Raw genomic sequence first — 14,757 nt, forward strand, 5'->3', positions numbered from 1 at the left:
GCGCTTAAGCTGACTCCGCTCTTCATTATGTTCAGAGCCGGGTGGAATGAGTTTCCGAGCATCTATCAGTGCGATAGATACTGTTGAGATTCATTGTTTCTTCCTAACCTTATGGTTTACCGTACTTGCAGACATCACTGCTGTTTCCACAGCTTTTCGGATGTCATTCCATGCTGCCTCGGGGTGGGCATCACTTACATGGCTGCCTAACTGTTTTTCTAGTTGTTCCTGAAATATACTCTTAGCTTGACTATCATTAAGTAGGACCCTAAGAGGTTTCCTTGCATCATCCTTCCTACGTCCAGTAAGAAGTAGACAAATACGCGCTCGCACTAGAGCATGATTTGAATCTAAGCTTATGCTCCAGAATGAGCGACAGTCTTTTATCGAGCCCCTCCATTGGTGGCTGATAGCGATGTGATCTATTTGGGTCCAACGTTGGGAAGAATTCGGGGGTCGCCATGTTAAAAGATGTTTTTGCTTATGCTTAAATTTAGTGTTTGCAAGGAACAGGCGGTTATCTGAGCACAGCTGCAACAGACGGTCACCATTATCTGTTCTTTGAGCTGCGACACCATAAGAGCATTTCAATGAACGTCATCCAATGCTATGCGCCACCATTCTGATGGGAGACCTAAATGCCAAAGTTCGGTTGGACAACACCGGATATGAAGACATCATGGGACGACATGAACTAGGAGAAAGGAACGAAAATGGTGAGAGATTTGCAAACTTATGTGCCTTCCTTCAATAAACTGGTCATAGGCGGCACTATATTCTCACATAAACGCATTCACGAAACCACATGGACTTCACCGGATCACACCACGCAAAACCAAATAGACCATATCTGCATCAACAAAAAGTTCAGGAGGACTATAGAGGACGTGAGAACCAAGAGAAGAGCTGATATAGCATCAGATCATCACTTGCTGGTCGCCAAGATGAAGTTGAAACTCAAGAAGCACGGGACAACGGGGCGGACAATATCATAAAAGTTTAATCCGGCTCTTCTTCGGGATACTGACAAAGTCAAGAGAGAGAGAGAGTCCTCAGCAATTGATTCCAGTCCTTTCATGATCTACCAAATGGAGAGGGAACTACTATGGAGAGCAACTAGAAAGTGATAAAAGAGGCAGTCACTTCAACATGTCATGAGGTTCTGGGCCACAAGAAGCACCACCACAAGGAATAGATCACTGTTGATACATTGGATAAGATTCAAGAAAGGAGGAACAAATAGACAGCAATCAATAACGGCCGAACAAGAGCAGAGAAAGTCAAGCCACAAGCTGAATACACAGAAGTAAACAAGCAGGTGAAGAGGAGCATCAGAATCGACAAACGTAAATATGTGGAGGATTTATCGATGACGGTGGAAAAGGCTGCAAGAGAAGGAAATATAAGACAATTGTATGACACAACAAAGAAACTCGCTGGAAATTACCGTACACCAGAAAGACCACTGAAAAGCAAGGAGGGCAAAGTAATCACCAAAATCGAAGAACAGCTAAGCAGGTGGGTAGGACACTCTAAAGAACTCTTGAATCGACCAGCTCCACTGAACCCACCCAACATCGAAGTACAACCCACGGACCTCCCAATCGATATCATACGGAATTCCTATAATGGATTAAACTGCAAGATCGTGCATGGAGGACAGGTCACAGACTAGTTCGAAGTAAAGACCGGTATCGCGCAAGGTTGCTTACTCTCAACCTTTCTCTTTCTCCTGGTGATCGACTGGGTCATGAAGACGTCAACATCTGAGGGGGAGCATGAGATATAGTGGACAGCTAGAATGTAGCTGGACGATCTAGACTTCGCAGATGATCTGGTCCTTCTATCGCACACGCAACAACAAATGCAGGAGAAGACGACCAGTGTAGCAGCAGCCCCAGCAGCAGTAGGTCTCAACATACACAAAGGGAAAACCAAGATTCTGCGATACAACACAGCATGCAACAACCCAATCATAATTGACGGAGAAGATTTGGAGGATGTAAAAACTAACACATATCTGGAAAGCATCATTGATGAACACGGTGGATCCGATGCAGACATGAAGGCGCAGATCGGCAAAGCAAGAGCAGCATATTCACAACTGTAGAACGTCTGGAACTCAAAACAACTGTCAACCAACACCAAGGTCAAAATTTTCAATACAGATGTCAAATCAGTTCTACTGTATAGGATGTAAACCTGGAGAACTACGAAAGCCATCATCAGAAGATACAAGTGTTTATTAACAGCTGTCTACGCAAAATACTTCGGATCCGTTGGCCAGACACTACCAGCAACAACCTACTGTGGGAGAGGATAAACTAAATCCCAGTGAAGGAAGAGATTAGGAATAAGAGCTGGAAGTGGACAGGACACACATTGAGGAAACCACCCGATTGTGTCACAAGGTAAGCCCTTACGTGGAATCCTCAAGGCCAAAGGAGAAGAAAAAGACCAAAAGACACACTAAGTTGCTGAATGGAGACAGATATGAGAAAAATGAACAAAAATTGGATAGAACTAGCAAGGAAGGCCCAGAACAGAGTGTGTTGTAGAGTGCTGGTCGGCAGCCTATGCTCTAATGGGAGTAACAGGCGTAAGTAAGTATATTTACATATAAATTCACATGGTATTGTTTACTTGAATCTTCCTATTGATATTCAGGACTGAAATAGATCAGTCTTATTGGTATATGTGCATATTGTGCATAATGCCTCGATATTTCTGACGAGTCTCAAATAGAACGAAACGCGCGTCCTGGATTCCGCTGCTAGCCTCTATCCATCTTTGCTCATAATGTTTATGAATCAAGGCAATATTGAGGCACTATGCATAGTATGATCATATGCCAATAAGAGATTGATCAATCGCAGTTCTAAACATCAATGGGAAGATTCAAGTAAACAATACCAAATGAGTTTAAACTCCATCCCATTGCAGAAGCAGGTGGCTATCAAGACTCAGTAGCTAAATGGATAATGTGATGGCGTTTAAAGCGAACGTTACTAGGTTTGAGTCACAGAATGAACATCAACTCTGGGATTCAGGTACATCCAGCTGACGAGTCCCAAATAGAACGAAATGTACGTCCTGAATTCCAATTCTAGCCACTATCCATCTTTCCTTATTATATATAATGAGTTGATTGCGACTAAATTTGTAGTGCAGATGGTTTCTACACTAGTTCAGTTATAAAGGAAATTTGACCTAATTTAGCCATTAGAATTTATCACTAATTTTTATGAGACAAGTATATGTCTTAACTCATTTGAATCTGTCTGTAACACAATCAATTGAATAAACTCGATAGACAAACATATGATCCAATAATATTAGACAGATAAACACATAGAGGTATATTTTAAGTAATTTACTCTAGTGATAAATTAAACAGACCAAATTAGGTCAAATTTTAGATAAACAGACAAACAGCTAACTTTCTTTAACAAAAAAAAATATATGCTCATAGTATTTGAGTAGGGAAAAACCCTTGTCTTCCTGCCCCCCTCCCCTCTCCACTTAGTATCATTTGTTAATCGATTATGGAGGTATCTTTTTGTTTGAAAGTATATCGTATTACATAAATATTTAATTGGGATAGGTCATAGATACTTCTCTGTTTTTTTTTGCCTCCTCATATTTTAACTTTTTTTTTAATTTTAGTAAAATAGTGTAATGTTAATTTCTTTTTTTTTTTTAACTTGGCAACGTATTTTTACGATGTTTGTTGTTATGATTATAAGGTAAAGAGAGAGAAAATAAAACATTAATTTAGGCTCATTTATTATGCAGGTTACATATTACATTGCTACTTAGCAAATAGTTGATTGTTTCATCCTATTTCTCAAATTGATGTTGTGAAATGTAAACAATTTTGCAACAAAAACAAACAAACAGATCAGCGAATTTACTTGGTATCGTTTACTTGAATCTTTATGACTACAGTTGATCAATCTCTTATGGGTATATGCGCATTCTATGCGTATTGCCTTGACATAGCCTTAATTCACAAGCATTATAAGCAAAGATGGATAGAGTGAACATCAACTCTGAGATGCAGGGACATCCAGCTGATGAATCTGAAATAGGACGAAACGTGCATTCTAGATTCAGTCAACCATCTTTGAAGATAAACGAATTTGTTGTTTTGGTCGTGCAAAATCCTGAAATTAAGGGGTTTTTTTGAAGATAGTATTATTTTTTTAATTATAAAGTCCTACACTTTAGTGTTATCGATAATAAACTACCAATTATTCGATTTAGTTGCGATCACTTACGATCGATGTAAATCACTGATCAACTAATTACCAATGAATAACTCACCTACTCATTAGTAGTATTAAATTTTCTGGCTGTCTACTACATCACTATCATCCTTATTGAATGTGATATTACTATGATAGTGGAGATTTTTAATTCATTCAATTCAATTACAATACATACTTACTTCTTTTATTCTTGATAATTCAAAATTCCTTTCAATTAGTTGACGTTCTGCTTCACTTCTTCTAGTTGATGTTTCATTTAATTGATTTCTTAAACGAGAAATTTCCAATCTATCTGCTTCAATTCGATCTAATTTTATAGATGAGATAGCACTTTGATCACCGACTGAAGTTAATCCATCTCCAGTAGTTACATTAGTAGTTGTTGTAGTTTCTGGATTGATATTCGATGATTTACCAGCTTTAACTGCGTCAACTAATCGACGTAAACTTTCCTCTGTAGCATTTAGACTAGATTTTAAATTAGCTATACGTCTATCAGCATCTTCAATAGATTTTTTAAGTTGACGATTCTCTAATGTTAATTCGTCTATTTGACGTTTGGCTAAGTCTAATTCACTTAAACCATCTGAATCACTTGCACCACCACTGAAACGGCTACGATTTCGTTTATCACGTTCTTGACGTAAATCTGATTCCATATTATGCAATGTTTCTAACATTGTCTATTAAAGTATAAGATGAATAGAACAGAAATTATGAGTATTTTATATCTTTGGTAATAACAATAATAAACATACTACTACTACTACTTACGCCTTTTACTTCTCGTGGAGGAGCATAGGCCCCCCACCTTCACTCTCCATCCAACCCTGTTCTGGGCAATCCTTTCCAGTTCTTTCCAGTTACTATTTATTCTTTCCATGTCTGCCTCGAATTCTCGCATAGTGTGTTCTTCGATCTTCCTTTTTTGCTTTTCCCTTTAGCATTCCAAGTTAGCGCTCACCTTGTGATACAGTTTGGTGATTTCCGTATTGTATGTCCTATCCACTTCCAACTTCGTTTCATAATTTCCTCTTCAGTTGGAAGCTGGTTTGTCCTCACTCACAGTAGGCTGTTGCTGATGGTATCCGACCAACGGACATTGAGTATCTTGTGTAGACAATTGTTTATAAATACTTGTACATTTTTGATGGTTTTAGTAATTCTTCAAGTTTCAGCTCCATACAGTAGAACTGTCTTGATGTTCATACCGAAGATTCTCACTTTGGTATTAGTTGACGGGTGTTTTGAGTTCTATATATTCTTCAGTTGTAGTAATGTTGTCCTTGCTTTGTCAATCCTCGCCTTTACGTCGGCATCGGATCCTCCTTGTTCATCGATGACGCTGCTGACCAGGTACGTGAAAGATTCCACATCTTCCAGAGTTTCGCCATCAAGAGTGATTGGGTTGGTGTTCTCCATGTTGGATTTGAAGATTTTGCTTTTTCCTTTGTGTATATTGAGGCCTACTGGTGCAGAGGCTGCTGCTACACTAGTTGTCTTCATCTGCATTTGTTCGTGTGTATGGGATAGGAGGGCCAGGTCGTCTGAGAAGTACAAATCTCCTAGCTGATTCTGAGCTGTCCATTGTATTCCGTGCTTTCCCTCAGATGTTGAGGTCTTCATAATCCAGTCAACCACCAAAAGATAGAGGAAGGGAGAAGAGTAAACAATCTTGTCTGACTCCGGTCCTTATTTAGAAAGCATCTTTCAACTGTCTTCCGTGCACGACTTTGCAGTGTAGTCCGTCATTTGAGTTCCGGATAATTTTGACAATCTTATCAGGAACTCCACAGTGTCGAAAGAGTTTTCATTATGTTCTCCTATCCACACTGTCAAACGCCTTCTCATAATCAGCGAAATTGATGTATAGTAACGAGTTCCATTCAACTGATTGTTCGACAATAATCCGTATTGTCACAATTTGGTCTGTGCACGACCGATCCTAACGGAATTCAGCCTGTTGATCTCGAAGTTGAGCATACACTGCATCCTTCATCCGGTTCAGCAACACTCTGTTGACAACTTTTCCTGGTACCCTGATCTGATTACAATTATATCACTTTGGTTAAAGTTTATAATGTATATCATTGAGATTCAAATTTTATAGTGTTATGGAATTGGAATATCCTTTGTCTGATCCTATACAGAGTAAAAATGTTGTGTAATTTTGGTGGAGTTTTGTTCTCAGAGAACAGCTCTGAGAACAAAACTCCACCAAAATCATCCACCTGAGCTACAAATCTTCTCCACCATCTCAAGGTTGTGTAATAATTGACGAAGAAGAATCTTAAAGTTAGGTAACCCATCTAATCATCTGGTTAGCATTCATCTAAAAAACGAAAGTCACTTTCGAAACTAATCAGTGTTTCATAAACATTTATTTGGCTTGATAGGATAATGACCTTATTTCTAATATGTTTTAGTATACAATCAGTAATTACTGGTCAAAAGGTGTTTTCTATTGTTAAGATTTTGTTTGATTTGTATTGAATATTCTTTCTTATAGGGAATAATATTTCATTTATATCAGTGAACATTAGAGGAAAGTTTATCTTTACATGTGTTAATCTTCTTTAAATCCATTTTCAAATATCACAATTTCGATCTTGAATAGATCAATGGGAATATTCTTGATTCAGATTTTCTGTATGATATTTTTGTAAAGTAATACTGAGTATTAGTATCATAGAGCGTTTATGAACATTGTCATCTATTCATAGTTTACATCATGGATAGATCTTAGTTGAAAACCAGGATGTACTGGTGAGTTATTTCATCCTACCATTAGATTATTCAATAGTACATTCACTAATTAATCAGGGACAGAACACATGACCTTTAGATTTCTCAGTGAACACTTAACATTCAGATCACTAATTTTGCATCCAATAGTTTATGTTTCTAACTCTACTAAATTACTGAACCATTATCCAACTTCACAGTTGATACTTATCTTGTTCACAACATGACTGAACTCTATTGACCATAGACTCTATTAGGAATTCTGGGAATTACCTTTTAAAATTAGTCATTTATAAGGAAGAATGAAATGTCTTGAAAAACCTTCATATATAAAGCAGCAAGCCCAAATAACAGGTTAGCCCTAGTTATCTCATATAGTTAAGGTCAATAATAAATCGGTTACTTGGATGAATTGTATGCCTACTTTGGCTAGTATATTAAAGTTGTCTGTATGTTTAAAATTTATTCGCAAACAGACTGATTTTCCAATATTTTTGTCTAAATTGGTTCGTTAGACCTTTGTAACTAGACCTACAAAAGATGAGATTACTCCTTTTAAGAAATAGCAGAATCCAACAACTGGTGAACTACTGAAGAAAATTAGTATTCAATAACAATTCAGACATTTTTTACTAACCTAGAGTTATGATGAAAGAAATGATTAAATGATTTACGCCAATTTTCCAAATGAACAGAACGATTTCGGAGCTCAGTCTATAACCATTGATTCCGAAAATCAAGTAAGTCCCAACTAAGTAATCTGTACCAGCTTATATGGATCAGTTCATTAGTCACTTACTTCATAAACTTATCCTATGTCTTTTCTTGGTTTGTTTTTAGCCAACTCCTTCATCAGCCATCATCAGTAGTCAAGGTAGGAGATGGTTGAGCGTATTTAATCCAAGTCGCAGTCATCTCAGCTGATAGAGATTCATTATCACATCAACAGATTTTCATCGTTACCTATCAGTCGAGGCTGAAACTTAGCATTGTCTGAAACTAAAAAAATTGTGCTTCGAAAGCATCTATGACCGAATGTCAGCAACCGATGTGTGTCTTTTACCTTCAAGGACCATGTTTCACAGCCATAAAGTAACACAGTGGGTTTCTCCTCAGTGTGTTCGTCCACTGACCGGTAGACGGACATCGAACCCAAACTAAAAGTTAGGCAATTTGGTAAACGTCACTTGGTGGTGGTCATTGATAAATAGTATTGAGAAGTAATTCCGAGGTTCCATTGAAAACCGTGATCAGTGTGTTTAATCACAACAAGTGTAAGAAATTTATGCATCAATAGCATTGGAAGATGATTGTGCGATATTGAGAATTTTTTAAGTAAAACATGCAAACCTTTGGATACTGACTCAGTAGTCTAGAAGTTAAGCGTTCTGCACGAGATCGAAGGCCTTAGATTTGATCTTCTTTGATAGTATCATGGGTGAGCAATAGTGAGGACTCAAAAACGACGGTGAAAGAACTATCTAGTGTCTCTTGTATCTCGGTGGCTTTTAAATAAAGATCATTCAGTTTTGACGACTATGAAAGTAATATATTTATTTATTTATCTGTTATAAGAAAGATACATGTGTAAGCTTACTTGTTTTTCCAATTGTAATTGATGTAAGTGATCAGCTAATATAGCATATTTTGCATTCTCTTCTTTACGCATTGCTCGCTCACGCTTCAATTCAGGACTCCAAAATGTACGTATGCTAATTGTACAGGCATTTAATTTCTCTCTAGTTACATGTAATTCATGTTGTAGTCGTACATATTCTCTTTGTAATGTAGTAATATCTGTAGTTGGATTATGTGGAATTAAACCAGCTGGTATTGATGTTGGTTGTGTTTGTGGTAGACCTGAATAAACACCAGATCTTTGTAATGTTGCATAGTCAAGACCACCAATAGTTGGAAATGTTGGTACGCCTAAAGTACTACTGTAGTCTAGTAGTGGATTAGTAGGATAACCATAAATCGGTGGATTTGTACCAATACCAACAGCCCCGACACCACCAACAGCAGCGGCAGCTAATAAACTATTATAATCTGTCAGACCTTGTTTTTCCAAATTCATATCATACGAATGTGCTCTTCGACCTGATGATGGGTTTGTTGAACCTAATATGCCGGATAATCCTGGGTTTGAACTAAGTGATTTCAATGTATATGATTGCCGATTAATTGGTTTTCTTGTCAATCGTTCACTTTGTGAATCAAAATTTCCTCTCAGTGTACCATAATATTCACCACGACGATCTAATGATGTTGTACGATGATCGATTCCACTTGTATCACCCTCAATTAACGGATCAATGTATGGATTATTCAGTCGTGGTGATGTTGAGTGTGGTTGTATACCGGAATCATACATTTCTCCATATTCTAAATCTTGTACACTAGCTGGTCTTTGACGATCATGTATCTCAGGATTAGAATCAACACCTTCAATGTATTGATGGGATGATAAATTAAGATTATCTCGATAATATGGTGATCTGTGTCTTCCACTTTCCATGTAATTTTAACAGTTCAAGGTGGTGGTTGCTTTTCAGACCTTAAATGAAAATAAAATCATGTTGGTTACTTAACTGAAGTTAAAAAATTGTAGACTACTTCGTGATATAAAGAAGTATGGGTATATTTTTTAAGTGTGTCCAATTATGAAAATAACCAAAATGACATTTTTTACTTATACTTCTCGGAGAGAAATCCCATTGGCTTAACTACTTAAATTTTCATGCGTATTTATTCATCGTTTAGAGTTAGAGGTAGTTTTACCAGCAAAATGAGTTGAAATACATTTGGTCAAAAATTTGCAAGCCAAAATTCTTAGTACGCCATTATTAGCAGTTGTTCACCAGCTGGTGTTAAATCGTCTTCAAATATCTTTTCCATTTAATAAATTCTCTCTACAGGTAAATTTCACAAAGGTTTATTGGGAAGTCAAGATGGAAAAACTAGATCATGTTGAAAACAAAGTCATAACCTAGGCAATTATATCTGCTAGTTGACTTTCATTATTGAAATCGATTAACTGGCTTGTATCTTTTTACACAAAATCTTACATCTTGATTTAAGACTATCTGTACTTTGAGCTTCGTATCTCACTTCAATAATCTGCCAAAATTTTTAATGGATTGGACTATAAATGGTAAGATGTTACACTGATAAAATAAAAAATTCATATTCTCGTGCACAATGCCGGATGGTTCTGTGATTATTACAATGTAAGCAAAATGCTTTTGGATGTAAGTCGTTATTTCCATGTAACATATATAATAAGATTTAGTTATTATGTTGAAGGACAGATACAGAAAATTATTCGGATGTAATCTAAAATGAACTATTTTTATAGTGCTATTAATGAAACACTTACTGTACGAACGAGAATATTTTAAAAAATTAACGATTAGCCCAGCAGTGACAGTTCTGATATATAATTACTGCGACTAATTATAGATTATTGTACTCGGTTTTGGAGCAAACTATTGATATGATGACTAATCGTTATGCTTGAATACCTCAACTGAAATCGAATGACCGGTTTGAAATTCAAACTTGTCGGGTAATATTTAAATAAAATGAGAACTTATGTCAGTAAATACATAGAAAATTATGGATAAGGCCATCTTTCAAGTATATGTTTTTAATTATCATGCTTTAAATATAAAAAGTTTCACACAACTGGCTTTTTTGAAAAAATTGACCTACAAATGAAAAACTAGTGAATGCTGTCGTTTACACTAGAGACTAGACAAATGCTATACAATGCTCACATAGACGATCAAAGTTTCGGCCAAAGCCATGGTACACACGTATGAAGCTTTACCAATGATTTAGTTCAGACAGCATTAACTGACACACGAGTATTCTCCTAAAGTCTGTATCATAATACCACCGAATATCATTAGAAAAAGATTTTGTCTATAGTGGACACAGCCCGTACTCCGAAATATAGAATCTCAGACATTTTAGAGACAGAAAAACTTGTGAATTGAAAATCGGATTAGTTAGTGACCGTTGCTTAAATGATCCAACAATGGGTACAATATAAATTTGACGTTTAAACTTTGAAAGCGAATGCGCGTAAGAACTTGATCATTGCATTTCGATAGTCACTAAGTTCTAAACGACCATGAAATTGACTGCTACTAAGTGGCCACTAATCATGAAAACTCCATATCTAAAAGAAGCCAGCCATGACTTAGCTATGTGTTAGCCTCCCTATCTGCAAGAATATGTTGCTGCAAGCATCAGTCTCTCCAACGGTATATCAAATACATACTAATGAGTATCAATTAGCCGGACTTAATATCAATCAAATCCAACTAATCATTATTTTCGTAACTCTGGTTATTTCTGGTAAGACATTCCCAATCCATCAAAACTGAGTAACTATTTAAGAAAATAATGCGTAAGCCAATAAAATCAAGGCTTATTTAGAATCTACTTTTAAATCTTCAGACTTTTCGCGGTAAAACTAATATAAGGTGAAGTATACTTTCAGACATTAAAAATCTAAAAGCCAAGCGATACAATATTAGAGCTAGATTAAACTACATCTTCGATTTAAATCTTGAATTGATACTATGTGACACGCCTTGGATTTTTATGAAAATAGTCAAGATCTAGTAATTAATTAAACATGGTCGAAGGATTATAACACGAGATTAAAATTGGACTTTTCTCATTACATTCCATGAAAATTTAGTATTTTAGTGATTTTGCTCATGCAGACAGAGATGATCAAATTATGCAATGAAAAACTTCATTATAATGAAGTTGTTATAACAACTGTTCTTGTGTATTTTTTGAAAACCTAACCGCACAACCATGTGATTGTTGTTACAAAACTTCCCTCCAGCTGTACTAGTTGCGTGACGAATTTAAACCAACAACAAGGTGCAAACGCAAAACGAAGGGCAATGTAACTAGAAATAAAGATTTAGACGTTTCTTCTATTCTTACGAGTAAATAAACAACCAGACTTATAAATCTTAGAATTAAAACAGGTAAACGAGTTCTTAAAGAGATTAGTCGAAGTTTGGATCTTGATGGACAAGTGGTAAAATGCTGCGCTATTGACACCATAAAAGACAGTTATCAAACTGTGCACTGCTTGGAGCTCATTTTAAATGCTGTAATAAAACAACGTTCTCGAAATACCGATATGTCGGTTATAGTCACAATGTTCTCCAAGTGACTAGTCTATTTTTAAATAACTTCATTTTATTTTATATTTTTCACCACATCATTTCCTTATTTCATATTTAGTTGGATTCCTGTTGATTATTGCTTGTCTTGTATTTAATATAAATGAATATTTTTTCTTGGTCAGTTTTATGTGTATAAGACTTCTGTATAATCACAATTAATAATCATTTTCGTTTATCCTCTCCATACTTTCAATTCCTGTGAAGCCTACAAGTTTCTTCCTCAGCTTGAACTAGAATTTTGTTGATGCCATGTGGATAGTGAATTCATGGTTACGAGATCAATGGCGAAAGTCAGAACCTACTAGAAGTGATAGGCAGGGCCCATCAGACAGATGTGATGTCAGATTAAGGAGAAAACAACGACACCATCTCTGTTATACATCCTGTGGACGAGAATGACTAATGGGGCAATAGAGAGAAATTTTTGTCGTAAACCGACTACAAGAAGTCCATGAGCACATCTTTTGACCTTTTTACTACTATAGTACAAAAAAAATATTTAGTCGATCAAAGCTTGAGTATATAAATGATAACTTTGGAACAACTGACCGAAATTACTTTTTATAACTAAACGGATTGAATTCTAAGGATACGAAGCTTTCCTTAAAATCATCTCAAAATCCGTCATGTACATATTGAAATGAGGTCTTGAAGACGAAATGTCTACTACAAGAATTTAAAATGCTAGAAGCGTCAATAATCCTATCCACTCAAGTCACTATAGGGGTTTTAGACCTAGTTGATGAAGTCCAAGCTATCAAAACTAATGACAAACCAAGGCATTCAGTGATCCAACGAGACAGGTGGTTTGTCCGCAATAAATCGTTTGTTCTGTTGTTAAAGAGAATATGAAAACTTCTGAAGAACAGCTTAGCATTTAACCATGGTTACTTTGGGTTTCGATTATAGCTTATATTTGTTGTGATACCTTTGTGTCAGAGGTTTTGGGAGCATTCAATACATCACTTGATTTTAATAAACGTATAGCCTGTTGACCATCACAGTGAAATGCATGCCCATGACACTTGTTCAGCCTTCTTCGTACACAGCATTGTGATAAACACCTCGGAACATTATATTTTTATTGCCATCGAGCGACATCATCCAGGGAATACCAGGACAGTGCCAAATTAAACGCTTGAACCATATGGTGAACGTGTGGGATTCATGCCTGAAATTGACAGTAGTGGACTTATCTGTGCTACCATAAAAGTAGGCTTAATCTAATATTGTAAATTTGTCATGATATGACTTCCTAGTCCATCTGATCTTACTTCAAAGTCACATCATTTTCAATATTGACTTGTCCCACAGTGGTAATCAGCGGTGTTGTTTGCAAGAAGCTCTGAAGAATACATTCATGCTGGTAATGATGTAATGTGTTTAATTCAGAGAGGCCTGATTGGTTGTACCATACACTGACACTATTAATTCGTTTGTTGACGTATATTGGCGCCTACCATTTTTTCTCCATCATTCAACTTTCAGTTTGAATCCTCCAGGTTAGAGTACGTTCAGATTTTAACTTAGCCCGTGGTGACCGCTCAGCGTTCTTCCAGTATCACTACACACCTATGACAATTGTATATTATCTTTCAAACTAAAACACGTAATTGATGCCGTACGCTTAGTATTTCCACTTCTTCTGGCTGTTCGCATATAAGATTCCATTTGTTGACACATGGAGCTACTTTTATCCTTTTCGAGATAAAAACAATCACGAAATATCACACCACAAAGCTGCATAATTCAGAGATTTTTCACCTTCATTTTGAATAACTTGAAATACTCACAACATCAAATTCCTTCAAAGTGCAGCGTGAATAGTAATTACCTACAGATAGCCTTCTTGAGTACGTTCCCCTACTGCCTCACACGGTCTTAGCCGAGCTATAATCAGAACAGGTAATTGTTTATGTAGCCAGCAATTATAACCTGTTTTTGAATTACAAATTATTACAACTATTTTAAAGACAAAAAGTGGTAGTCGTCTACGAAGAGGACGACAAATGGTTTAGTCATGATTGATAGGTTCAGAGTAGAAACCAGACTAGAGCTAAATGATTTTTAAGTGATGGTTGTTTGACTCAAATATTTTTGGTTGATTCACTCATATCGACAGAGACCAACACTCCTTCCGAAACGACCACCCATACCTTATCAGCATTCTTCCTCTCCGAACCATCTGATTCTTTGAGTTAATGTAAACTTCGCACTATCCGGATAATGCTTTCGGCCGTATTAATCTGCCTTGCGGTTTATTGGTCCATAGCCTATCCGATTGTCCATAGCACCGGTATCGGTTTAAATTTGTCTAAATTGGTGGACGAATAGTTAAAATATTTTTATTTAGTTCGCTATTATCGAAAACGTGCAGTTTCTTTCAATTCCTGTCATCTTGCACCACTTAAAATTTAAGGTTTTTTTCCATTACAGACTTGCTATTTATATGAACGTGATTATATTCATAAACGCATGTATTTTGTGATAATATCTTAGTGTAAAGGAATTTTCGTAGAAAG

At 36.3% G+C, this 14,757-nt stretch overlaps 1 protein-coding gene across 1 annotated transcript in view; it reads right to left on the bottom strand.

Moving 5' to 3' along the window:
- The window catches only part of MS3_00000154 (uncharacterized protein), a 109,153-nt gene extending 97,883 nt beyond the window's left edge, over nt 1-11,270 (bottom strand). The window contains exons 1-2 of the mRNA XM_051208037.1: nt 8,614-11,270; nt 4,451-4,954 (exon numbers count right to left, since the gene is read on the bottom strand). Of these exons, the coding sequence (XP_051069978.1) occupies nt 4,451-4,954; nt 8,614-9,534 (1,425 nt within the window). The 5' untranslated portion in view covers nt 9,535-11,270. The remainder of the gene's footprint in view (nt 1-4,450; nt 4,955-8,613) is intronic.
- Between the last annotated feature and the right edge of the window lie 3,487 nt (nt 11,271-14,757).

The sequence above is a fragment of the Schistosoma haematobium genome, chromosome 3 (genome assembly GCF_000699445.3).
Source record: "Schistosoma haematobium chromosome 3, whole genome shotgun sequence".
NCBI lineage: Eukaryota > Metazoa > Platyhelminthes > Trematoda > Strigeidida > Schistosomatidae > Schistosoma > Schistosoma haematobium.